Source organism: Entelurus aequoreus, linkage group LG06 (genome assembly GCF_033978785.1).
Source record: "Entelurus aequoreus isolate RoL-2023_Sb linkage group LG06, RoL_Eaeq_v1.1, whole genome shotgun sequence".
Lineage (NCBI taxonomy): Eukaryota > Metazoa > Chordata > Actinopteri > Syngnathiformes > Syngnathidae > Entelurus > Entelurus aequoreus.
Genome location: NC_084736.1, coordinates 16,251,342 through 16,279,206, shown reverse-complemented (window position 1 = coordinate 16,279,206; position 27,865 = coordinate 16,251,342). Strand labels below are relative to the sequence as shown.

Below are 27,865 nucleotides of genomic sequence, written 5' to 3'. Positions count from 1 at the left end.
ATATATATATATATATATATATATATATATATATATATATATATATATATATATATATATATATATATAATAAACAAAGTGCAAATCCATAGGCTCACTCAATTTCAGTAAATAACTTAAATTTGGAACACAGCATCATCGTTTTCACAGCTTTTTGGTTGTTAGAGGTAGAGAGTGCTTAAATGTAGAGTTCTACATCTTTTTTAAAGGCAGAAAAGACAGGTCGGGTATTGAGAAACTTACATTTATAAATATACAACTTAGCCAATAGTATAATGAGTTTGCAATGCCTCTGCCTCTCTGTTCGCTGACGAAAGCGGAAGTGATCTTTGGCTGGCAGATTTGGTCGTGGCAGTTTCGGTTGTGCTGGGTTTTTCTCCCCTTAAAGTTCTCCTGTGTGTTAAAAATTACCAGGCATTTTTAAACCTCCATCGCGCTTTTATCAACTCTACATATCATCAAATCTATTGAAATTATAACGACGTCGGTTTATTATGGAAGCATTTCTATGTTTACGCTGAAAATATGTGTCGAATCTGGCCCTCCGTAAACTGAAGTGTAATTTTACTTTGATCGATGCCGTCATAGCGACGTGATCACGTGACTAGCGGCAGGGACGGGGGCTTATCTTGACGTGATTTGTGCTCTTTGAAATGTCCGACTCGTTGGCCGGAAAAAGACTTCGCATGGCGATGATGAAGCGGTAAAAACAAGTAAGTTAAAAACACTCCACATTTGGGAATGTGTGACGTGACAAAATAATGCGAGTTACAGGCAATAGTTGCCATTTCCTTGGCCGCACTTTGTGAAGCTTAGCATTAAAGTCAGGTGTGAAACAGCAGACTTTAGCCTGTAAGCTAACTGATGGAAGCTAGCATCCTTTCTTTTTTAAAGTGGACATTTATGAATTCCACTACACGATTTATGAATAAACTATTATTATGTCCGCTTCTTTTAGGGAACTTTTTAATGTGGCGTCTTAGCTTGCTAGCTTGCAGGTCAAATTGGCGAAGTGAATAACTTGGCCTCTTGACAGATGTTTGTTTTTGTAGCCAACATGCTCACAAGTAATATGTCATTATTGAATCATATTTAAGTAGCGTTAAAGTGTGTTGTTTTTAATGAGTCACTAGCACAACAATGCTCTCTTTTTTCCTACTTGTTGTTCCTGCCAAAAGTTACGGTGGCCTATAAAGGTACATGCGCATCAAATGTCCAAACGCTGTCTAGTAGACGATATTTTCCTTATTCTTCTTCCAATTACTACACAGTCGTTATTTGGGTCATTTTTGTAATTGTTTACAAAGCCACATTTAGAGAAAAAAATGTGTCTGGGGGCCGGTATATCTATCTATCTATGTACATATATATATAAATATAAATTTACGCACACACACATATATAAGCTGTGACAATCTGCTATACAATATGTGTGTGTTTGGGTCCTATTTTTAGGAACACTAATACAAAACCTCACAATAATGCCTGATTGAATGCTAAAAACGTTATGACAGACCGCCTTAGGAAACGGAATGGAATTTTACATGTTCTACTGAATGAGACCCCCAGAATGTACATGAATATAAAGAATGTGGGATTTACAATATTAACTATGAACGATAAAACACTGAATATTGACAACATCTGAACGTCACACCCCCCCTCCATCCACAATATTTACGATCAAGCGAAACACAACAAAAATGCAACAAACACGGCGAAATAGGAACGCGAAGAGTAAAAAAAAAAACCCACCTACAATCTGATGTATCTCTTTTCTTGTAGAACTTTGTTGTAAAAATCTCCTTCTGCGTCTGTCCCTGACACCCGCATTTCAGGCCGCTCTGGGAACACTTTGTGGAAACGCTCCCCACCCACACTGCTTGGTGCCTCGTCTGAACTGCTGTGACTTAGATTATCATTGTAACTAATTAGGTTACCATAGTAACTAGTATATAATTCAAAAGCGCAGATTTCGAACATTGAAATACTTTGTATAGTTCAAGACATCACTGCACATCATAATGGCGGCTACAGTTTCCATCTTAAAGATCTAAAAAAATTATTTGGGAATGTCCGGCGGGCCAGATTGAAAAGCTTAACAGGCCGCATGTGGCCCCCGGGCCTTAATTTGCCCAGGTCTGGTCTACATTAAAACATTCTTGTTCATACTGCATGAATATATGCTCATTTTAAACTTTCATGCAAATAGGGAAATCACAACTAAGTCAATTTACCAAAAGTGTATTTATTAAACAGTTATTTAGCAGTGGCACAAACATTCATGTAGTTTCAAAACAGAAAGTGCAAGATTGTCAGAGACATTTTAAAACAAGCTATTAGTGCACTTTTGTGCATGATGTCACTAAGATGACATATCAAAACAAAAATAAATTAAAGTGCTTTTTTGTACAGAACGCCACTACAATAGTTTAAAACAAATAAAGTGCACTTTCGTGCATGATGTCACACAAGATATTTCAATAACTGTCAAATAAAAATGAGCTGCATAATAGGAAATCAAATAGTGTATGTCCTTCACTATGTGGTAGGTTACTGCGGACGTTATCTCCTGTTTTTGACTATTTTTTTCATACGGTGTTGATCTGGAAATGGAAGACGCCATGCTATATTGGGTCAGCGCTGGTTTCTTGGTCATTTTGTTGGTGTGGCACCGGCCGGAGATGTTGTCACGCGCACTCCTTATTCTCTAGCGGGTGACTTTTCAAATGATGCTACAAATTAGTAGTGCTGCTACTTTTGCCGCATACTTGACATATTACGGTTGTCTGTTCAACATCTTCCCGCTTGAAGCCAAACCACCGCCAGACGATGGAACCCGTGCTGGTTTTTTTTAGGAATTATTTCTTCTTCCTCCATTTGTTACCAGATCCGCACCTTCTCCCTCTCGTATTACCACTCGCACCGCTCCGTTTGCACCACCTGCCACAGCTAACGTTACCCATGCCGCTACCTCTCTGCTCGGCGAGGGCGTATGACGTTGCACGGGTGACAGTATGTGGCATATGTAAGAAGGTGCGCTTGTTTTAAGTCTCTGGGAGAAGGAGAGACAAGAAAGAGTGAGAAACGCCTGTAGTGTAATGCCCGCAGCTAAAAGCAACTGCGTGACAACGTATACTCGAATACTCATGAAATAGTCATTGTTTACATCGTACAGAGACAAACCTGCGATATAGCGAGTGTATTCGATATATCGCCCAGAGCCAATAGTATTTTTTGGTTAGTTATTGTACATTAAACACTTTATTTTGTTTAAAAAAAAAATAACTTAATCAATACCACAAATTTAAATGTGAACTTTGATTTATTAGAATTTTGCCCATCATTCACAAATACAAGAACACATGTTTTGTTTTGTTTTTTAATGCATTCTAACTTTTAAATGAACACTAGTAAAAGTCAGCTAACAATGGAGGTAATGGGACACTATATTCTGCCTATAAAGCGCTCATCCAAAAACCTCCAAGGTTTTATATACACCCTCCCATCCATTTCCTACCGCTTAAGTTGATATATATGTTATGTTGTAACAGGCACATTCATATTCCATCCATCCATTTGCTACCGCTTTGTGACAATCATTGGTACTTTAATCTTTAATCTTGTGCTGATCTCCGCTGCATTCATATTAACATGCAATATTTACGTATTTTGCTCATTTTAAGCATGCATTAATTTCACAGAGGCATCACGTTTGCTATTTCCTTCAACAACACGACTAATCATGGCAAATTTCATGAAAACATCCAAAAAATATTGTGGGACAAATGATAATAAAAGCTACCACCATATTAAAACAATGACTTACTGTACAATGTCTGCTCTCACTGGGATACCAACTGATGGGATGTGCATATTGTCCCGTTTAGATTAAGAATTAATCTTGATCCTCACAAAGGTAAAACAAAAAAAAGGTGTCGCAAACAGGCATTTTCTCGTGTCTTTCTCGCCATCTCCGGGTCTAAATTGGATGCCAAAGTTGACGAACATATCGGTTTATGGCCACACTGTTCCCTATACAGGTGAGAGACATGATTAATAATCTATAATTTCCTCTCACCAGCTCAGAGGCGATGTAGCTGCACAAGCTAGTTAGCTGTGAGGTCACAGCGCCGCTAAAAGTAGTCATTTGGCATTAATACTTGGTTGTTATTCAGGTCACAAAATGTATGTGGAGTATTCTTGGTGCTATTTGGATGTTTTTTATGGTCAGAAAGATTACTCCCCATTAGCTGCATTGTTAGCCAGCTTGTACTTGCTATTAATAAATAATTAGAACGCATAAAAAATAGAAAGATATGCATTCTTGTCCTACATAAGGATTGCGAATGATACACAATTCCATTAAAAGTGTAATTCCGCCTTAAGTGTTTTAAATTGGCAGCAATTCCCCATTACATTTGTTTGATGACGTTTGTGCGGCTTTGGTTTAGTGTCAGTTCTACGTTTAGAGCGAGTTTATTACCATTATGGAATTTACCAAGGCTGAATAAGCTTCTTGCTGTTTGTATGCTATCTTTAACTTCATGGAGACATGTGACACAAACAGGAAGTGAACATTTAAGAAAACTTCCCGCCCTGAGTGTGTCTGTGGGGAAAAAAATATGATGATGTTATTGTTAAAGGTCTGCGGGAATGCCGGGCGCAGAGTATGGGGAGCTTGGGGGCAGCCTCCCCGCCATCGCCTCCCTCAACGCGTCCTACTCCACATCGCTGTCCCTCCCGTCCCAGTACATGTTGCTGCCGCTCGCCGAGCGCAAGCTCATCTCGGACGTGCGACGCACCTTCTGCCTCTTTGTGACCTTTGACCTGCTCTTCATCTCCCTCCTGTGGATCATCGAACTCAACGTGAGGCTTGTTTGTTGTTTTTTTTTCCTTGCCAAGTGTTTGACTGCTGTGGGCCTTGTTTGCAGATCTCCAGCACCATCTGGGACAGCCTAGAGAAGGAGGTCATCCACTACCACTTTAGGTCGTCCTTCTTTGACATCTTTGTAAGTCACCTCAGATTACAGTCAATAATGATACGTGACATTACAAGTAGAGCGCAGACCTCCAGCAACACCAGAACACGTCTTTGGGACTTGTTTGGTTGGTAATAATCAGCTCGTACACCTGTGCAAATTTGGACCCCTATCATTAAAATAACACTGACATTCTTTTGCGCTGTAAAGATTTGAGTTTGTGCTGTTACGGGTTCAGAGTTTTTCCAAAATACATGTTCTGACCAGTGACGTCATCCAGCTCCCTTTAAACATTTGTGCGGCAAAGTGTATTTTGTTTATTATAGTTTCAATGTTATCAACGTGTTATTATTCATAACCACAAATTGTCCCAAACGTTTGTGCTACATTTATTTTGTCCAACTATTTAAGTTTTTATGGTAACTGTTATAGTTTTTATGCTATTAATGTTTTATACTTTTATGTTAACGTGTTATTTATAACCCTCCCCCCATTGTCCTAACCTCCCTAAAGTACTTCCAAATGTTTGTGCTACAAATATTTTTTGTGTTACAATTTTAGTTTTTATGTTATGGAACTCGTGAGGAATAATAATTGTTTTTGTCTATTATAGTTTTAATGTTAACGTGTTATTATTCATAATCAGCCCCCCCACTACCCATCTTGTTAAAACCTCCCCAAACTTGTCCAAAAACCTTTGTGCTACAATTGTTTTTTGTATAACTATTATAGTTTTTATGTTATGGAGCTAGTTAGGAATAATAACACGTTAATCACATAAAAACGATAACAGACAAAAATCCTTTATTCTTTGTTGTTTTGTCATTATTTTTTAAATTATTTTATCTGTATATTGTCAAGTGTTCTTGGGGTTTTTTGAAAGGCGCTTTAGATTGAATGTAATATTATTATTATTATTGTTACTATAACAAATGAATAATAAAACGTTAACATAAAACTATGAGAAAAACATTTTGCAGCACAAAAGTTTGGGATAATTTGGGGAGAGTTTGACAAGGTGGGGGGCCTGGATGTTTACCCGAGATTGCCACTGTAAACTTGGCGGTGGGGGCGTGGTTAGGGGCATGGTCAATGACATCATCATACATGACAATTCTTTAGCCTTTCTTTAAAAAGGCTAAAACAAATGTTTTATGTATATTTAAAAACACTTTTATGTTATTAGTTATTAATAATAACATTAATATTAAATGTTTTTCTTATATCAGAATCACAATCAGCTTTAACACAAGGAATTTGACTTTGTAGACTGCTCCCTTTGTTCAATGCAGTTTCAATTGTTGCTGCTTAATGTAAAAGGTAACAAAGGCTACACTTTATTCTGCCCTGACTTAATGTTGCAATTTAGTTTGCCAAATATGTAAACAGTCCTTTTGAATTAGATTTTAAAAAATAACTATGTGTTTTGTTGATATGCTTCACAATTAAGTCACTGCAAAACAAAGCACACAAAAGAAAGTACATTGTATACAGTTAGGTCCATAAATATTTGGACATTGACACAATTTTCCATATTCCAGCTCTGTACAACACCACAATGGATTTGAAATGAAAACAATCAACATGTGCTTTAAGTGCAGACTTTGAGCTTTAATTTGAGGGTATTTACATCCAAATCAGGTGAACGGTGTAGGAATTACAACACATTTTATATGTGCCTTCCACTTTTTAAGGGACCAAAAGTAATTGAACAAACTAACATAATCATAAATCAAATTGTCACTTTTTAATACTTTGTTGCAAGTCATTTGAAGTCAATGACAGCCTGAAGTGTGGAACCCATAGACATCACCAGACGCTGGGTTTTGTTCCTGGTGATGCTCTGCCGGGTCTCTGCTGCAGCTGTCTTCACTTCCTGCTTGTTCTTTGGACATTTTCCCTTCAGTTTTGTCTTCAGCAAGGGAAATGCATGCTCAATGGGATTCAGGTCAGGTGATTGACTTGGCCATTGCAGAACATTCCACTTCTTTATCTTAAACTATTTGGTTGCTTTCGCAGTATGCTTCGGGTCATTGTCCATCTGCACTGTGAAGCACCGTCCAATGAGTTTTGAAGCATTTGGCTGAATATGAGCAGATAATATTGCCCGAAACACTTCAGAATTCATTCTGCTGCTTTTGTCAGCTGTCACATCGTCAATAAATATAAGAGATCCAGTTCCACTGGCAGCCATGCATGCCACTACCACCACCATGCTTCACTGATGAGGTGCTATGCTTTGGATCTTGAGCAGTTCCTTCCCTTCTCCATACTCTTCTCTTTCCATCATTCTGCTACAAGTTGATCTTTGTCTCACCTGTCCATAAGATGTTGTTCCAGAACTGCACAGGCTCTTTTAGATGTTTCTGGGCAAACTCTAATCTGGCCTTCCTGTTTTCGAGGCTCACCAATGTTTTACACCTTGTGAAGAAACCTCTGTATTTCCTCTGGTGAAGTCTTCTCTTAATTGTTGACTTGGACACAGATACACCTACCTCCTGGAGAGTTTTCTTCATCTGGCCAACTGTTGTGAAGGGCTTTTTCTTGACAAGGGAAAGGATTTGTCTGTCATCCACCACACTTGTTTTCTGTGGTCTTCCATGTCTTTTGGTGTTGCTGAGCTCAGCAGTGCGTTCTCTCTTTTTAAGAATGTACCAAACAGTTGGTTTGGCCACTCTTTGTTTCTGCTATCTCTCTGATGGCTTTGTTTTGATTTTACAGCTTAATGATGGCTTGCTTCACTGATAGTGACAGCTCTTTGGACTTCATATTGGAAGATGACCTCCCCAGATTACAAATTAATATACCACACTTGAAATGACATCTAGGCCTTTTATCTGCTCTTTGTAAATTAAATAAATGAAAAAAAGCAAGGGAATAACACACACCTGGCCATGGAACAGCTGAGTAGCCAATTGTCCAATTACCTTTGGTCCCTTAAAAAGTGGAAGGCACATATAAAATGTGTTGTAATTCCTACACAGTTCACCTGATTTGGATGTAAATACCCTCAAATTGTGAAGCGACTGGGATGAGAATCAGCACCTCCAAATCCGAGTCCATGGTTCTCGCCCGGAAAAGGGTGGAGTGCCATCTCCGGGTTGCGGAAGAGACCCTGCCCCAAGTGGAGGAGTTCAAGTACCTCGGAGTCTTGTTCACGAGTGGATCGTGAGATCGACAGGCGGATCGGTGCGGCGTCTTCAGTAATGCGGACGCTGTATCGATCCGTTGTGGTGAAGAAGGAGCTGAGCCGGAAGGCAAAGCTTTCAATTTACCGGTCGATCTACGTTCCCATCCTCACCTATGGTCATGAGCTTTGGGTTATGACCGAAAGGACAAGATCACGGGTACAAGCGGCCGAAATGAGTTTCCTCCGCCGGGTGGCGGGGCTCTCCCTTAGAGATAGGGTGAGAAGCTCTGCCATCCGGGGGGAGCTCAAAGTAAAGCCGCTGCTCCTCCACATCGAGAGGAGCCAGATGAGGTGGTTCAGGCATCTGGTCAGGATGCCACCCGAACGCCTCCCTAGGGAGGTGTTTAGGGCACGTCCGACCGGTAGGAGGCCACGGGGCAGACCCAGGACACGTTGGGAAGACTATGTCTCCCGGCTGGCCTGGGAACGCCTCGGGATCCCCCGGGAGGAGCTGGACGAAGTGGCTGGGGAGAGGGAAGTCTGGGCTTCCCTGCTTAGGCTGCTGCCCCCGTGACCCGACCTCGGATAAGCGGAAGAAGATGGATGGATGGATGGATGGATACCCTCAAATTAAAGCTCAAAGTCTGCACTTAAAGCACATCTTGATTGTTTCATTTCAAATCCATTGTGGTGTTGTACAGAGCTGGAATACTGAAAATTGTGTCAATGTCCAAATATTTATGGCCCTAACTGTACACACATTAAGTGCACATACATGTAGGAACCGCGTTAGATTAATAATATGGTTTGAAATAAACTGAAAAAAGTAATACAATTATGAAGGATGAGCTTTATTGCTGCTAGCTTAATACTAACGTACAATGGACTAGCTCATAGACAAGCTAACTCAAATTAGTATGGCTAATCGCAGGGCACATACACTGTATATAAACAATCCTTCACACTAACATTCATATTTATGGACAATTCACAGTCTCCAATAAACCAAACATACTGTACACATTTTTGGAATGTGGCAGGAAACTGGAGTGCCTGGAGAAAACCCAGACACGCACTGAGACAAGTGCACGCTCCACACAGCGATGTCCAAACGGAGGTTTGAAGACGCACACGGCGCAAAGTTAGACGTTATTGTCGGTAGTAATGTCAAAATATTTAGGGTAGTTTACACTGGCTTGAACAAAAATGCAATAATTAGCTAAAAATATATTTATCTTCAACTTTCTCTCACTTTAGCTGGGTGTCAACTCGTTTAGGTGTGCGACCAGCTGCTGATGCGCTTCTAGCAGGCGATTTAAATGCACAGTTTTGTTTTTTTTATATACCGCCACAGTCACGGACGGTCTAATACCCCATCCTCTCTGAACACTCCCCACAACACTTCCCGAAGGACACGGTCGAAGGCCTTCTCCAAGTCCACAAAGCACATGTAGACTGACTGGTTAGGCAAACTCCCATACACCCTCAAGAATCCTGCCGAGAGTATAGGGTTGGTCCACAGTTTCACGACCAGGACAAAAACCACACTGCTGAATCTGAGGTTCGACTATCCGATTATCCGGCGTAGCCTCCTTTCCAGTACACCTGAATAGGCCTTACCGGGAAGGCTGAGGAGTGTGATCCCACAATAGTTAGAACACACCCTCCAGTTCCCCTTCTTAAAGAGAGGAACCACCACCCAGGTCTGCCAATGCATAGGCACCGCCCCCGATGTCCACGCAATGCTGCAGAGTCTTGTCAACTAAGACAACCCCACAGCATCCAGAGCCTTAAGGAACACCGGGCGGATCTCATTCACCCCCGGGCCCCTGCCTCCGAGAAGTTATTTTTAACTACCTCGGCAACCTCAGCCCCAGAAATAGGAGAGTCCACCACAGATTCCTCAGGCTCTGCTTCCTCATAGGAAGATGTGTAGGTGGGATTGAGGAGGTCTTTGAAGTATTCCTTCCACCGATCCACAACGTCCTGGGTCGAGGTCAGCAGCACACCATCCCCACTGTTGACAGTGCACTGCTTCCCCCTCTTGAGGCGGCGGATGGTGGTACAGAATCGCTTCGAAGCCGCTCGGAAGTCTTTTTCCATGGCTTCCCCGAACTCCTACCATGTCAGAGTTTTTGCCTCTGCGACCTGGCCTGTCGCTGCCTCCGGGGTCCCATGAGCCAAAATCGCTGGTGTACACTAGCGGTGAGGGATGCCGTCAAGCTGAAAAAGGAGTCCTATCGGGTCCTTTTGATTCTGGGATTACCACCACGACAGACACCAACCACATTGCGACCACAGCGCCAATCGACCGCTTTGACAATAGAGGTACAGAACATGGTCCACTCGGACTCATTGTCTAGCGCCTCCCTCATGACATGTTCAATGTTCTTCCGGAGGTGGGAATTGAAACTCTCTCTGACGAGAGACTCTGCCCGACGTTCCCAGCAGACCTTCCCAATGCATTTGGGCCTGCCAGGTCTGATCGGCATCCTCCCCCACCACCTGAGCCACCTTCTCTTCACCCTAGTGTCCAAAATATGAGACCGCAAATCTGACGACGCAACTACAAAGTCGATCATCGAACTGCGGCCTAGGGTGTCCTGGTGCCAAGTGCACATGTGGACATCCTTATGTTTGAACATCGTGTTCGTTATGGATAGTCTGTGACGAGCACAAATGTCCAATAACAAAACACCACAATTGTTTACATGCAGAGAAAACCCTTGTACATATGACTACTGGAGGTGATAATTGTGTTGTTTATTTCAATTGTGCATTACTGACACACAGCTGAAGCGGTGTCTACTTTGTTTCTATTTTATGACCGACTGAAAAGTAGGCACGTTACTGAACCCTAAAAAAGGATCCAGCATTCGTCTTGCTTTAATAATCAGACATCCATGATGTCATCCTTTGCCCTCTGCATTTGCCGTCATGTCTGAGTATTGCTATGATATGCTATTATGTTTGACTTTAGTTCTGTTTTGAGTACACATAGGGGAACTTCTTCTTTCTGTTTGCAGCTGCTGGCTCTGTTTCGCTTCCTGTGCCTACAAGTGGGCTATGCTGCCTTTCGCCTGAAGCACTGGTGGGTCATCGCGGTGAGTTAATGAAGACGTCACACACATCGTAATTAGGGACGATGTTCGAAACCGGTTCTCCCAGTTGTTCGATAAGAAAAGAACCGATTCCATGGACTCGGATCCCTTTTTGAGAACCGGTTCCCGTTATCGAGGCCACTATAGTAAAGAAAAAGAGTTGGTTCTTTATTCGAATCCCTGGGAACAAATCCCTTCCCACAGGAAATGCCCTGTGGGACGGCAATGTTATGCCCATTTGATTGTAGACTCTTACTGACACCTTGTGGCGATATGAAAATACTACGCGTCATTAGTTTGGGCACTTCCGGGTTGGCGACGTCAGTTCAGTTGATGAGACAATTGAGAAGTAGACAAGTTGTGTTAGCTGTAAGTCTGTAAGTAAACTGTTTAACTTGTTTATGTAACTCAATATTAAGGTGGAAAGTGGTTAAATTTGATACTAAGATGTTTATTGAAAAACGATTTTTGTGCACTGTTTCGATGGATGTTTTGAGGACTTAAAATGGCTGCCAGTTGTGTATTTCCACCATCAGAAGTATTTGTTTGATGATAGTACTGTATATTTGTGTGAAGCTAATATTTACATATTGTGTATTACATTTCAGTATGTTAATTGAATCACATAGCTTATACATTTGTCATTGTGTGTATTTCAGTAAAAAAAATAAAATAAATAACAGTCCAGTGCAAGACAAAAGTAAAGATAGGAAAAGACGAAGCAAGATCAACAACAATAAAGAACCTAAATGGATTAATCTGCTTTGGAACTTTATTAGACGTCTTGGATTGTTTGTTAGCTGTCTGCCAAGCTGTATAACCTCAACACGTATAGTGAGGGCAGAACAGGCAATATGCAATTATTGCCAGGCTTCGCTCTCATGTAAGGGGGGAAGAATTGTTGATTGATGACTGTGGTGTTCTTAGTGTCATAGTGTGTGTAGTTAGTATGTTCCAATAGCAGCAGAAGTGCACTTTTTGGAGAGCTGTATTATTTTCAGTTTTGTGCCCAAGGGACTGATTTTATTTAACACTATATTATTATTTATACACCTATAGTGATCACAGAGACAGGTTGTTTTTGTGTTGCTGTATATATTTGTTTTTCTGAAAAATCCCACATAATATACTTTGGATAACAACAGTCAATATGTATTTATTTTATTTTTATAGGGGGGTAACCGTCAATATTTATTTATTTATTTTAATTTAATTTTTTTCTTATAAAATAAAAGTGAGCTTTTGTTAAACCAAATATTGTGTTTTTTTCCATATACTACAACCTATCTGGATTCAAAAAGAGAATCGATAAGGAATTGGTTCGATAAGAGGATTCGATAATGGGCTCTAACTCGATAATTTCTTATCAAACATCATCCCTAATCGTAATACATTGAAACCTCGATTTACGAACTTATTTGATTATTGAACAGGGTTCTTAAATGGAACATTTCGTATAGTGAAGCAAATTTCTCCACAAGAAATATTGGGACCCACCCCGTTGCAACAAAAAGTCCTCCTCCCAGATTATTTTGTTCTAAGGCTGTCTAAATAACGTGAGGTGACTACTGTACAGGTATTTTTCGGACTGTAAACCGCTAACTTTTCCTACGCCTTGAACCCTGCAGCTTATAAACTGGTGGAGATAATTCATGGGTTTTTCTTCGCTAATGGCCATAATGTTTTGTATCAACAAATAATTTTCATAAAACACAGAAAAAGACACTGCAAAGTTTTGTTATTGTTTGTGTTATGGCGCCATCTTTTGGACGTGTTGGCTCCCTGCAGATGCTGGGGGTTGAAAATGTAGTTCCTGTTTCGTGCCTTGAAGCGGCAGTATATCCTGTTTCGACTACTATTAGTCTTTAGCGTTTGTATTCGAAATGATTCTTCATTCATCACTCCAAGCAACGTTTACAAGTTTTGTAATTTAACGAAAACAATTCACACTTAATAAAGCGCCCCATGTGTGATGTCTGTGGGAGTGTTTTCATGCATATTTGTACATGCTATCGTAATATAATCAAGCTAGCGTCGTTGCAGCACGGCGGAACAAGGGTTAGTGCATGTGCCTCACAATAGAAATCCTGGGCTTGGGATCTTTCTGCGTGGGGTTTGCTGTTTTCCCCGTGATTGCGTGGGTTCCCTACGGGGACTCCGGCTTCCTCCCACCTCCAAAGACATGCACCTGGGGATAGGTTGATTGGCAACACTAACTTGGCCCTAGTGTGTGAATGTGAGTGTGAATGTTGTCTGTCTGTCTGTGTTGGCCCTGTCCAGGGTGTACCCCGCCTTGCGCCCGAATGCAGCTGAGAGGCTCCAGCACACCCCGCGACCCCGAAAGGGACAAGCAGTAGAAAATGGATAGATAGATAGCATCGTGAACATTAGCAAATGTCCGCACGTTTACAAGTGTCTGTATGAGTATTATTACAATGGCATTATTTTTATATTGCTTCAGTTTTGTAAATTTGACAAAACGTCACAGCTGATTGGAGAGCTGACTTCCGCAGCTAGTGTTTTGTTTGATCATCCGTTTTACTGCCGAGTGACAGGCACCGTTTGGAAACAATTAAGGTATATAAATAAGCATTTGCAAAATCTTTTAAATTGTTGTATACAGTATCTGTGGCTTATGGTCCAGTGCGAATAATGTATGTAAAAATATTTATTACTTCTAAAATTTGGTGGATGCGGCTAATATCGTTGCGCTTTATAGCCCGGAAAGTACGATACAATTGAAGATTAACAAAATAGTACGTACAAACAATACCAATAACAGCACTGGGGAAGAAACCTAACTGTCAAAAATCCAGAGCCTGCTCTAAAAATAGGTCACTCCTCACCAATGCTTTTGTCCACCTTTACTCTCCGCACTTGGTATGCCCTAACAACGTGTGTGTGTGCGGGTGGGCGGTTTGGCACAATCAAATAGTTCGCAGACAGAGGGGTTCGTAAATGAAGGTTCCGCTGTAATGGTCCCACACGCAAATTTCCCAGACGCCAGAAAGTAAAAGGGAAATGTTCTACAGGTCACCACTCTTGTGACCAGCGTCTTCCTCGTTGTGAAGGTCATCGTTTCTAACGTGAGTACTTCTTCTTTTCTCAAAGTATGTGTTGACATGCGAGCAAACCAGTTTCAACCTCAAACCTTTTCACTTCTGCATTTGTGTCGGTAAAGAACTGTTTGACCAGAAAACCGCCTGATCGGTGGGATTTTATTGCAAAACATCAAACGTTCCTTGTGGCTTTGTTAACTTCTGATGCCTGATGTTTCTGCTGCGCTCCAAACGTTTACCTCTCGTTCACTTTTTATGGTGAGCAATGAGGAAGTTTGTTAAATAGAAGTGTGCACACAGCTGCTGTCCCAGAATGCATTTGGCTATGTGCTGCCCATCACCTCCTTTGTGGTGGCTTGGCTGGAGACCTGGTTCCTGGACTTTAAGGTGCTCACCCAGGAGGCAGATGATGATAGAGGTGGGCATGACGAACCAGCAAGCAAACGCACCCAAAAAAATCTTTTTTTAAACGTAATTTGACCTTAGCCTACCTGGCGGCGGTGAACGCGGCCTGCGAGCGCGCCCCCATGATGTACCCTCGCGCCCTCTCAGATGGACAGTTCTACTCGCCGCCCGAATCGGTTGCAGGTGATGTTTGCAACACAACCCCCTGCTCCCCTCCATCTTGCTGACATTTTCTTACCCTGATCTGCAGGCTCTGAGGAGGATCTTGATGAAGAGGGCCTCGGCCGGCGTGCCGTGACCGCTCAGGTACCAGCAGTGGCCAGCAGGAGGCGTCCAAACATGGACGCCATCTCTCTGACATTTTTTCTGTTCCCGCAGGAGAAGGAGTATGTAGGACAAGGACGCGAGGCTCTCACCATCGTCGAGCAGATCCTCGCCCAGGAGGACAACTGGAAGTTTGAAAAGAACAACGTGAGCGCTACCTGTTTACTTCAAACAAATATGCAGTAATTAATATGACTACATAAAGCTGAGCAGAAAAATATGCAATTAGTCAAATAATTGTTTTAATTAATATTTTAAAATATTTTTTAAAAGTCAATAGTTTTCAAATAATTTATTTTATTAGTAAATTAAAGGGGAACTGCACCTTTTTGGAATTGTTCCTATAATTTACAATCCCTATGTAAGACTAGATCACATAGGTTTTTCTTTTTTTAAATGCTTTCTGATTTGTAATATACAAAAAGTATGAGGTGGCTCTCAATGCAGTTTACGAGAATAATCCTATAAAACCCTCTAAAAAAACATACAAAAACTGGTAATAATACGCCATTTACATCTCATGACCTGAATAATAACGTAGTATTGGCGATATTGTTATTATAAGTGCTAACACTGAGGAACTATTCTTAGCAGCGCTGTAATCACAGAGAGATAACTAGCTATAGTGACATATTTAGCCGGTGAGCTGCTGCATCGCGTCTGAGTTGGTGAAAGGTAATTTGAGATTATAAATCATGCCTGTCACCTGGATAATGGACTGATGTGGCCAAAACCGAGAAGTTGTTCAACTTTGACATTCAACTTAGACTCGGAGATAGCAAGAAAGACAAGAAAAGATTCCTGTTTCATTTTTTTGGTTTTTGCCTGTGTGGGGGGTTATGATTAATTCTCCCTCTAAACAGGAAGATTTAAACATCTCATCAATTGGCATCCCAGTGAGAGCAGAAATTGTACAGTAAGTGATTGTTAGTACCGTATTTTTCGGAGTATAAGTCGCACCGGAGTATAAGTCGCACCTGCCGAAAATGCATAATAAAGAAGGAAAAAAACATATAAGTCGCACTGGAGTATAAGTCACATTTTTGGGGGAAATTTATTTGATAAAACCCAACACCAAGAATAGACATTTGAAAGGCAATTTAAAATAAATAAAGAATAGTGAACAGGCTGAATAAGTGTACGTTATATGACGCATAAATAACCAACTGAGAACGTGCCTGGTATGTTAACGTAACATATTATGGTAAGAGTCATTCAAATAACTATAACATATAGAACATGCTATACATTTACCAAACAATCTGTCACTCCTAATCGCTAAATCCCATGAAATCTTATACGTCTAGTCTCTTACGTGAATGAGCTAAATAATATTATTTGATATTTTACGGTAATGTGTTAATAATTTCACACATAATAATAATACCTGGGATTTATATAGCGCTTTTCTAAGTACCCAAAGTTGCTTTACATGTTTAAAAACTCGTCATTCATTCACACCTGGTGGTGGTAAGCTACTTTCGTAGCCACAGCTGCCCTGGGGTAGACTAACGGAAGCGTGGCTGCCTATTTGCGCCTACGGCCCCTCCGACCACCACCTATCATTCATTCACCGGTGTGAGCGTCACCGGGGGCAAGGGTGAAGTGTCCTGCCCAAGGACACAACGGCAGCGATTTTTTTGGTAAGAGGCGGGGAGCGAACCTGCAACCCTCAGGTTTCTGTCACGGGCGCTCTACCCACTACGCCATGCCGCCCCACATAAGTCGCTCCTGAGTATAAGTCGCACCCCCGGCCAAACTAGGAAAAAACTGTGACTTATAGTCCGAAAAATACGGTAGTTTGTTTTTGTTGTTTAGCACTTAGCAATACCCCTACTTTCTGTATCTGTTAAGCACACAGCTTCTAAAACTTGTAGCTCATCCTCTGTATATTCAGGATCAACAATATAATTCTCTGGATCATCATCATTTGTCCCAAAGTAATCATTGTCTCCCATGAAGTCTTTGCCATGATTTGAAGTTGATGTTGTGGAAGGAGTAGCGAACGTTTTGATGAGTATGTGAATTGAATGCGCAGTCGTATCCTTAAAATGATCAAAATATGTCAGTCTTACATGTTATGATGATGCCTGCTATTACATTACATATCAGGGCTGTACCCTTAGCTTTTTCACTAGGTGCTGGTAAAATATAGCAGCTCAGAACATTTTTTAGGTGCAATATGTCGTAAATAACACAATTTTACTAATAACATTCAAACAATATACACAGTAACACACATGTTTACTCATACATATAAACATAGTGCTATCATAAGGCTTAATGCAACCCTCAACTGAACATCTTGGTCCCACAGCTTTTTATAGTTAAGTAATATTGTGACACTATGTCATGCAATGTACTGAGCGACACATGATATGAGTCACATAAGATGTCTGACATCACATCACATGCAACTAATTACATTATTGATCATAACACTTCTTATACACATACCAAAATGACCAGTGATGTTGATAGGTTTTCAGTGAAGTAATTCCCCAGGACCCACAATTGGTGATTTGTATAAAGTCCTTTGAAAATTTAGTGGAACCCCAGAAAAAGAGGTTGTTTGCAAACTTTACGCACATGCCTCCAGGCCGCTAACTTTCAAAAAGTATTTGAAGCAATACATCATATATTATATTTGGCTTTTAACACGGAATGACATAACTAAACCCGTACGTAACATGTGCACGCGCATTAGCTTTATGTGTTGCTCACTGGCAATCTGGATAGCTAACGTTCACTATCAAAGAATATATAATCTGTCATAACAACAACATGACCGCAAATTCTTCGTTCTTTCTCTTGGACCGCTTTTGTACGTATGCTCACGCTCCCTGCGTGTACGAGTGTACAAGACAGCCGTGAGTGACAAGCATGAACGCCAAACAAATTTGTCAGACCAATGAGCAATTTTTATTCAATATAATTAGTAATTGTAAGGAATGTAGACACAAAAAAAATTCTGTTAAACCACTAATGGTAACAACCTAGCCTGTGGTGTTCTTAATTGATTTTGTTTGAAAAATGTAACTAAGAGCAAGTTGCAAACAACCGAGCCACTTTTAAAATTATTAATTTATTTCTAGTCTTTTATTCTTATTTTTCTTTTTATAATTAACATGTGTTTTTGTTGAAAATATATAAACAAAACTGTCACAAAGGTATGACATACACAATTTTAATAAATCTATCTATACATCTATATAGATATATATTTTTTATTAATATGTATAGGGACAAGCGGTAGAAAATGGATTGATGTATATAGAATGTACAGTAAACCCTTAAAACAAACATAACTGCACAAAAGGGTAAGCATATCTCTTATTTGGTTTTTTTGCTCGGTTTTTTATTGATTCAATTTTATTTTTTTTTATTGTGGTTTAATGTAATTATTCTTTTCATCCACATTTTAATGTTTTAATTTTGTTGTGTGTTTTAGCGGTATCTTGTAGTCATTCTGTGCCTGGTTGTTGAAAGTGCTCTACACATAAAGTTGGGTTATATCTTGTGAAATTTAGTAAGAAAATCAACTATTCTGGTTTAATCAGCCCCCTTTCACTTTTAGGATACGGGCGACTCGGTCTACACCCTGGAGATTCCTTTCCACGGGAAGACGTTCATCCTTAAGGTAAGCGAGTAGCTGTTGCTGCGGTGATGTCACGCTTACCCGCGACCCACTTTACACTTTGTTTATACCGCTTAGCGCTGGTGACGCTAGTTTAGCTGGGCTATTTTAAAAGGTATGACCCATTATGGTTATTGCTTGTCATCGCTATTTTGTTCTTCAACAGGGTTAGCGGGGTCAAGCATTGTCTTGGTACAGTCATCGCATTGTGTGTTAGTGTGTTTTCTTGAATCTGACCTTCACGCCAATGTGTTCTATGAAAATGATTTTAAGCCTTGCTATACGGTAATTAATTTAGTAGAACTTCACAAAGTAGCCAACAGAGGGCGTTGTAGTGGGTCACATTAGTTAAAATGGGTTAAGTGCAAACAAACATCCAGTTGTGGAGCATGGACAGGGGCCGCTTTGTTTATTGGTAGAGTGTTAACGGGGTTTTCCGCTTGCCCACTGATGATAAACAACCACGAAAATGGGACATTTGGAGCAAAACGTACAGCCTCTGTTTTGGTGCTGACTGGACATCATGTGAGAAAAGCTGTGATTTATGCTTCACTGGCTGACAGACGCAACGTTATTTACTGTATGTTAGCATTAAAGGGGAAACATTTTAGGAAACTTTCAATAAAATTTCATTGAATTGTGTCCCATGTTTGTGTGTGAGGATGGTGCATTCAAGAACACTTGGAAATGATCAATTTGGTGGTTACAATCCAGTGGTCTCTTCACAAGCAAAACCAAAGTTGGCTTACCATCGTCGTTAGCCATGTTCTTTGTTCATATTTGGCTTGAAGCTAGTTGTGGGAATTCTTGGCTTCCCAGTGTTCCTGAAAGTAGCAGAAGTTTAAACTCAGAGGCTCTATTGTACTGCTCCCTTATTGAATCTATTAGCTCTGATTTGGCTAATCACTTTATGGGTCATTTTATTGAATACAAATATATTGTCATACACTTTCACACACTTTTTCATTATTACAGTGCATCCGAAAAGTATTCCAGCACTTCACTTTTTTACATTTTTGTTTTGTGTTTTGTTACAGCCTTATTCCAAAATGGAATAAATTCATTGTTGTCCTCAAAATTCTACACACAATACTCCATAATGACAATGTAAATAGATTATACTTGTATAGCGCTTTTCTACTTTCAAGGTACTCAAAGCGCTTTGACACTATTCACACACTGATGGCTAATCACGACCCATCAGAAGCAAGGGGTGAATTGTTTTGCTCAAGGACACAATGGACGTGACGAGGATGGCAGAAGCTGGGAATTTAACCAGGAACCCTGAAGTTGCTGGCCCGGCCACTCTACCAATCGAGCAACGCCATCCCCAAGCGTGAAAAGATTTGTGTATATATTACAAATTTAATAACAAATAATATCACATCCACCTAAGTATTCACAGCCTTTGCTCAATACTTTGTTGATGCACCTTTGGCAGGAATTACAGCCTCAAGTCTTTTTGAATACGCTGCCACAAACTTGGCACAACTATCTTTGGGCAGTTTTGACCATTCCTCTTTGCAGCACATCTCAAGCGCCATTAGGTTGGATGGGAAGTGTTGGTTTTCATCCAGGATGTGTCCGTACATCGCTGTATTCATCTTTCTCTCTATCACGACAAGTCTCCCAGATCCTTCGGCTGAAAACCATCCCCACACCATGCTTCAATGTAGGGATGGTACTGGCCTAGTGATGAGCGATGCCTGATTTCCTCCAAACATAGCGGCTAGCATTCACGTTAAAAGTTAAATATTTGTCTCATCAGACCAAATAATTGGTTTCCCATGGTCTGAGAGTCTTTCAGGTGCATTTTGGCAAACATTCTACTGAGAAATGGCTTCCGTCTGGCCACTCTACCATACAGGTCTGGTTGCTATCGCTCTGACGGAATGACCAATGGTTCTTGGTCAACTCCCTGACTAGACTAAGATGAATGCAGCAATGTACAGAAACATCCTGGATGAATACCTTCCCATCCAATCAGATGGAGCTTGAGAAGTGCTGCAAAACTGCCCAAAGATAGGTGTGCCAAGTTTGTGGCAGCGTATTCAAAAAGATGTGAGGCTGTAATTGCTGCCAAAGGTGCATCAACAAAGTATTGAGCAAAGGCTGTCACTACTTATGTACATGTCATATTTTTTTTAATGAATTTGTAAAACAAAGGACAACAATGAGTGTATTACATTTTGGAAAAAAGCTGTAACATAATGAAATGTGGAAAAAGTGAAGCACTGGGAATACTTTACGGATGCACTGTGGATCATTACCTTTTTGTGCTGACTGGCTGGTAGATGTCACATTATTGTAATAGTGTGGAACTAAGGGTTCTTCACTGGGTGTGCTGGTGACTGTTGGCCTGATACAACATCTACGTTGAGTTATTTTTGCTTCCCTCAGGCCTTCATGCAGTGTCCTGCTGAGCTGGTGTACCAGGAAGTCATCCTACAGCCTGAGAAGATGGTCATGTGGAACAGAACCGTGTCAGTCTGCCAGGTCAGCTTCAGAACTGTACGGCCATTAAAAATGAAAAAGGTTTGAATGTTTCTTTCTTCTTCTTTAGATCTTGCAGCGAGTCGACGACAACACACTGGTCACATACGACGTCTCAGCTGGGGCGGCCGGAGGAGTCGTATCCGCCCGGTATGTTGCATTAGTGGCCACCAACTTCAGTGGATCCCTGCATGTTCAATATCAATGTAATTATTTAAAAAACGATGCAGTTCATATTAGGGCTGGGCAATAAAATTATATCAATATATATCGCGATAGACAGGTAATCGATATCAATTAAAAAATGCGTTCAATAAAAAAAATTATGCTTTTTTTTTCTTCATCGGAAGTTGCAAAGCAAGGTTGGTTGCATGAACAAAGGCACTTGCTCTCTGGTAACTGAGCAACGCAGGAAGTGATCACTGATCATTGGGAGTGACATGGTAACAGCCAATCAGGTAACAGTATCAACTATCACGTTTGGTTGCGCCGTCTTGTTGTCTCGCGGTTGATTCTTTGCCTGAAGTGAGAAGACAAAATAAAAATGAGTGCTGCAGAGAGTTAATAAATTCTGGCTAAAACTGGAAAAGTCACCTCAACAAAATGGCAGTTTTTTGGGATTTTTTTCTAACAGACCATAGTCAGACCAATGTGGTCTGTTAAAATAGATCATGCAAGGCGCTCGTCCCCACCAAGACTGGTTATACCACACCACCTTTGCCCCACTCACCCTTTAGAGCACAACTGTAACTTCCTGGCACTAAACATGCAAAAATAGTTATTCTCAGGTTTTTCTGTTTACATTTACACACTTTGCAATATTTTGTTACACTTTATTAAGCATTTTTTACATATTCCTCATTTTTGCAACTTCATGTTTTGTTGACATTTCCTTTCATTTCTGCCTTAATAGTTGAGGGCATTATAATCAGGAGGAAGGTTACATTTGAAATAAGAAATGTTTACATTTTAATATTTTTTTACTTGTCCTTTTTTTCGATAGGACATAAAAAATATCAATTATCAATACTGACCGATATAAAACACTTACGGTATATGGTGATACAGTTTTAAGCCATATCGCCCAGCCTTAGTACGTATTAATAATAGACACAAATACGTAAATATGTCAGATTCTAGCCGAGCGCTAATTTCCATATACTCGTCAGCCTAAGTAAGTCATAATATATAATACATACCCCCATGTACGGCGCCCTGTGTGGCTGCAGAAACACGAACTCCGCCAGGCGACTTTGGTCAAATCTGGCCTGTAAACCTGCAGCGAGGTGAACTCATGTATGATCATGATAACATATGATCATGATAATATATGATCGTATGTGGTTACAACAGGCGAGCAGAGTGGATGATTTAGATGGGCATTAGAGAAACAGCTAGCTGAGACGACCTAGCAGCCTGGGCAGCGTAGCGCCCCCAGCTGCTTTAGAGGGAGATTGAGGTGGCGCCACAACAGACACAAATGCGGCTGTAGTGCTAGCCTGACGTCTAAAGACTAGAATCCATCCATTCTATCAGTCCTAACTCATTCATAAGTGCAGATTGTACATTTTATACTTTAAAAGATTTGTATTAGGTGTGAGGCATGTTTAAGGTGGATTATGCTTGTTTGTATTTAGCTAGTGAGCTTCCCTTTTGTTGCAAGTAAACAATGGCAAATGAAGGAAGACTTCATGGTTATTGGCTCTGTATCTAATCTAATCAAACCATTAGAAGGCTCACTTTTATTGCAAATACATTTGGAGAAGAACAACAAGATAGCAGGACGGTTTTGAGGCGTAGCAGAAACATGATCCGGGATTATTTAATTTCTAAGACCTCAATTACTGGCAGTGTTGGGTTAGTTACTGAAAACCAGTAACTAGTTACAGTTGCTAGTTACTTTATTTCAAAGGTAACTCAGTTACTAACTCAGTTACTTACACCAAAAAGTAATGTTACTGTGAAAAGTAACTATTTAGTTAATTATTTATTTGTAATTTTTTTTAAGGCCCTCTTTAATGCCCTTTTAGCCTTCATTTCAGTACTGTTATTGCACTGGAGAATAATACAATCTGTTTATCAACTTGACATGCATTTGCATCACTGAACCTGCTAAGCAATGTGGTCTACATACAACACACAAAGACAAAGATATGTTTCAAAGGGCCAATTTGTTTCAGGCCAGAACAAATTGGCAAAACTATTTTAAATAGCTGCAACATAACATACATAAGTAACCAACAGCATAATAACAACATAGCTGTAAACCAAGGAAGGCACACACTACATACACAAAGCCTAACCAGGCGTTTTTTTCTCTCAAGAAATTCTGAAATAAAATCATGTCTAAAGCCCAGAACACTCTACACGTTTCCCCAGTTTTAGTTTAGAGATAAGGAAAGATTGGCCTGGCCCACTAGGATCCCTCTTTATGTTTGTGAACTTTATAGTCTATACATTTAGAGTGATGTGATAATCAAACACTCTAGAAGTCTAGAATGAAAGAGCAACAGTATATAAGAGAATTGACAAGAGTGTGTGTACTTTCAGTGCTGTATGATGTGCAGAGGCAGATGCCTCGGTAAAATCCAGCCGCTGTTGCTTAGGAGGTGAAGTGTGTCGCTCTTTACTAGCTTCGTCGAAGCATGTTGCTTTTGTAGCTGTTTCAGCAGATTTAAATTGCTAGGATAGGATCTTTGATCCAAGACACAACTTACATTTAACTAAAATGTTCTTTTCTTTGTGGTCGACAAAAGAAAAGTAGTGAGAATATCTCCATGTTAAGAAACTCGACTTCTGGCTCCGCCATGATGTAAACACAGACACGCCCCCTCCCACACACACACACACATACACAGCGTGCGCCTCTTTTCCGGTCGCCTTTTCTGCAGCGCTCCAATAAAACAATCAATTTTCTCAGTTTCTAGCCGATACTGCGTTATTTTACGTTATTTTTTATGTAGTAACGCATCATGTAGTAACGGTAACTGAGTTACTGAATATAAAAAATAACGGCGTTACAGTAACGCGTTACTTTGTAACGCGTTAGTCCCAACACTGATTACTGGCGGCTATTTGCTATCCATGGGTGGTCTCGGACCGTAACCCCTGCCAATAGCATGGATCCACTGTGTAGCTTCTTATGTGTCCCACACCAGGAGGAAGCCTCATTCCTCTTTGTCTTCTTTCCAGAGACTTTGTCAACGTCAGACGGGTGGAACGTAAACGCGACTGCTACCTGTCTGCGGGCATGGCGACCGACCACGTTGCCAAGCCTGCCTGCGGTCGCTACGTCAGGTCAGAAATAATCAGTGTTTACTTCTTTTTTTTTTGAAGCAGCGACACAGCTTTTATTTTTATATTTCTTCACGTCAAGAGGAGAGAACGGCCCTGGCGGATTTGTGGTCCTTAAATCCAGCAGCAACCCGTCCGTGTGCACCTTCATCTGGATCCTCAACACTGACTTGAAGGTGAGACTGTCAGTGTTTCCCACAGGACTGCGAACTATTTGTGGCAGACCAGGGGATCGATCATGCCTAATTTGCGTGTGCATAACATTTTTATGTACGCTGTGGGGCGGAAAAAATTTAAAAGCTAATCAAATATATTTAGAAATGTACATTAACTCACATATGTAACTACTTTTTGTATTGTCACAAGCAAGATGGAGCCCCTTCTGAGTGCTTTTAGATAGGGGACACAGCAGCGCCAATTCTTGCTTTAATGTCGGCGTGTACAAAGGCGTCCAATAAAATCAGTAAAAGTCGCTAGTTTTGTCATTAGATGTTTTTTTTATAAAACAAATCAAGGTGGGGTCTGAATAATGGCTAAATATAGCAACAAAATTGCCAAGTTTGCAACATTGATCTCTCCTGCTATGTCTTCTTATGCTCTGGCAGCATCAGAAAGCACAGTTACGGTGCAATCTACAGCGTTGTAATGACAAGCTACAGTCTCAGACAGTCCCATTATAATGTGTTTATGAGGAGGGCGAGCAAATAGCGTTAAATCTAAAATGGGGAGCTGCGCTTTGGAACAATCTTCTTGACGTAGAGGAACAACTAATAACCAGTCTCTTGGCAGAGCTCCCGGATTCGTTTTAAGACATGTAGCAAAGCCTACCGAATTTTTCAGACCATAGGGTGCACCGGATTATAGGGCGCAGTACCGATGAGCAATTCTATTTAAGTCTATTTTTATACAAAAGGCACATAAAAGGGGTCATATTTTTGTCTACATTGAAAAGACAACATAACATGTAATGGTGGTTCTTTGGTCAAAATGTTGCAAAGATTGTTTTACTGACCATCTTCAAGCTTTCTGACCGTCTCTTCACAATCTGCCATTTTGTGGGCGGTCTTATTTACATGCCTCTACTTCGACAGCTTCTTCTCCCCGTTATGTTTGTTGTACCGGTAGTTTTTAGCGCTTCCATAGCGAGTCTACTGACAGATAAAAGTTAGAACAGTACGCTAGTTAATATTAGAAATGGCAACAGCGGAGAATGAATGCCCCAAAACAAGAGGATAGAAACAAAATAAGGAGCATATTGACTGTGACGTCTGCGCGGGCTACATTGTCAGACACGCACACATTTTTGGGACTTATGCAGATCCTAAATACACATCGGTAGTTACCAATAGGTAAGAAAAGTTGGTTATGCATAATATTCCTAAACAAAACGCCAGATAATGTCTCCTAATAGATGCCTTTTCGGAGTCCTTCTACACACATCATATCTATACCCGGATGTTGAAGCACAGTACGTCTGACTACAGTAGCCGTTATGCTTCAACAATCCCTCAAGCGGTGCAGCTTCGTAGCTTACCAAAGTCGTACTAAAACATTGTGACATATTTTTGAGTGCCGTGTGTTATGTTGTCAATGAAACATCAACGTTTTGGTGTTGTTTGCTTTCGGGTACATGCTAGCGTCATTTATTGAACAGGTGTCAGCCTGCAGTCCACATGTATCACATGAGTGACTGCCATCTACTGGTCACACTTATCATTACACTGTGTACCAAATATAATCCCTCCGGGTACTCCGGCTTCCTCCCACCTCCAAAGACATGCACCTGGGGATAGGTTGATTGGCAACACTAAATTGGCCCTAGTGTGTGAATGTTGTCTGTCTATCTGTGTTGGCCCTGCGATGAGGTGGCGACTTGTCCAGGGTGAACCCCGCCTTCCGCCCGATTGTAGCTGAGATAGGCTCCAGCGCCCCCCGCGACCCTGAAGGGAATAAGCGGTAGAAAATGGATGGATGGATGGATGAGATCAGTCAGCACAACCAGAAATAATATAAATTTTAGGCGCACGGGGTGATAATCCGTTGATTTTTGAGAAAATTAAAGGATTTTAAGTGTGCCTTAGTCTAAAAAATGTGGTACTTGTTTTTTTAACAAAGCTTTGAGTCTATACAAAGTAGATTGAGGGAGATTATTTTTTCCACGTTTGGCGTCTGTATGGACATAATTACTGTTAAACACCATAATCCACACTCGCAAAAACCAAGCATTTCCTTCCTGTCAGGGTCGACTACCCCGCTACCTCATCCACCAGAGTCTCGCCGCCACCATGTTCGAGTTCATGTCCCACCTGCGCCAACGCATCGCAGACCTGCGGCCCGCCATGCGCTGCCACCACCAGCGCTGACGCTTGGGATGACACAGCGCCCACCGCTGGACAGGAGGTGTCACTGCAACTCATCCACTGTTTAAAAAAAGAAATACGGAGATGAAGAAGGTTGCCTTTTCTGAGGACACACCGAAAACACAAGTTGCGTCCCGCGGGGAAGTGGCAATGACACGGTTGTCAGAAGCTTTGCTCTTCCTTGCTTGTTACAAAGACTTCTCTCTTCTGAGCCTTATCCTTTCTTGCACAGACGCTTGATTTTTTGTGTGCGTCACATTGTTGCTGTTTAGCGACAAGACACTTGCATGCTGAGGGTTTTCCACTTGGCCACAAGAGGGAGACACCACATATCTGTGCTTACCTTCTGGCCCCAAAAAAACGCAAAAAAAGAGGCTGCCTAAGTCATTTGTGGTCGGAGAAGTAGTGAAAATTATCTGATATTATTTCTAAGAGCCTGAGGCCATCAAGTTAAATATTTGAAAGGTTTTGATGATTGTAAAATAAAAAAAGGTGGAACATTAATGTGCCCATTAGTGGCCTCAGTACTGTGTCCACCAGGCACTAAAGCTGCATCCTGGTTGTTCTTTTGGGCTAATCAGAACATCAGGATGCTGGCGGCACGCTAAGGACGTCAAGTGGCCTTGTAGCGAGCTCGTTATTAATTTCACTTAGTCTTTGTTTTTTTTTTATCATGCTATCTTTTATGTGGCAAATTATAGTTGCTGTCGGTGAGTGTTGATCATGTGATGCCTTGCTACAGGGAACACTCTGTTCCTCCCTCATTAGACATGTGAGTGTGAAGAAATGTCAAAAGAAAGCAACGAGTCGTATCAAAAATATATTGGTGCCTTTATTGCCGACACGTCCTTTTTTATTTTGATTATTATTGTGCTTTTCATTTTAATTCACACGCTCTTTTTTTAATACAGTCACACACATCACACTGTTTATACGTCGTTTACAGCGTCATACAAATTCTAACTGACCAACTGGTTGTTCGTTTTTATCTAGTGTCTAATAAAATGATTATTTCCTGGTTATAAAGTCCTGCTTTTTATTTCTGGGCCAGTTGTCAACATTTTTGTGAAAGGGTTACTA

General features: G+C 40.8%; 1 protein-coding gene and 1 long non-coding RNA gene across 5 annotated transcripts in view; one reads left to right on the top strand and one right to left on the bottom strand.

Moving 5' to 3' along the window:
- The first annotated feature begins 352 nt into the window (after positions 1 to 352).
- stard3 (StAR related lipid transfer domain containing 3) lies at positions 353 to 27,825 on the top strand. The gene is made up of 15 exons (XM_062050081.1): positions 353 to 713; positions 4,647 to 4,869; positions 4,935 to 5,012; positions 11,139 to 11,216; positions 14,246 to 14,299; positions 14,573 to 14,690; positions 14,759 to 14,860; positions 14,928 to 14,983; positions 15,056 to 15,148; positions 18,579 to 18,641; positions 21,039 to 21,134; positions 21,202 to 21,281; positions 24,324 to 24,428; positions 24,508 to 24,601; positions 26,666 to 27,825. The coding sequence occupies exons 2-15, from the start codon at positions 4,657 to 4,659 to the stop codon at positions 26,786 to 26,788; spliced, it is 1,353 nt and encodes a 450-aa protein (XP_061906065.1). The 5' UTR covers positions 353 to 713; positions 4,647 to 4,656; the 3' UTR covers positions 26,789 to 27,825.
- LOC133651880 (uncharacterized) overlaps positions 12,292 to 27,865 on the bottom strand; it is a 40,804-nt gene continuing 25,230 nt past the window's right edge. For 3 of the 4 annotated variants that reach the window (XR_009826502.1, XR_009826500.1, XR_009826499.1), the window contains exons 4-7: positions 22,331 to 22,407; positions 20,909 to 21,318; positions 19,388 to 19,462; positions 12,292 to 15,126 (exon numbers count right to left, since the gene is read on the bottom strand). This is a non-coding gene — a long non-coding RNA (uncharacterized LOC133651880). The remainder of the gene's footprint in view (positions 15,127 to 19,387; positions 19,463 to 20,908; positions 21,319 to 22,330; positions 22,408 to 27,865) is intronic. The other variant, XR_009826501.1, reaches the window with a different exon arrangement.

Coding starts and splice junctions, on each gene's coding strand:
- stard3 (XM_062050081.1), top strand. CDS start 4,657: ATGCCGGGCGCAGAGTATGGGGAGCTTGGGGGCAGCCTCCCCGCCATC. Junction 14,984..15,055: donor GGCGTGCCGTGACCGCTCAG/GTACCAGCAGTG, acceptor CTGTTCCCGCAG/GAGAAGGAGTATGTAGGACA. Junction 18,642..21,038: donor GGAAGACGTTCATCCTTAAG/GTAAGCGAGTAG, acceptor TGCTTCCCTCAG/GCCTTCATGCAGTGTCCTGC.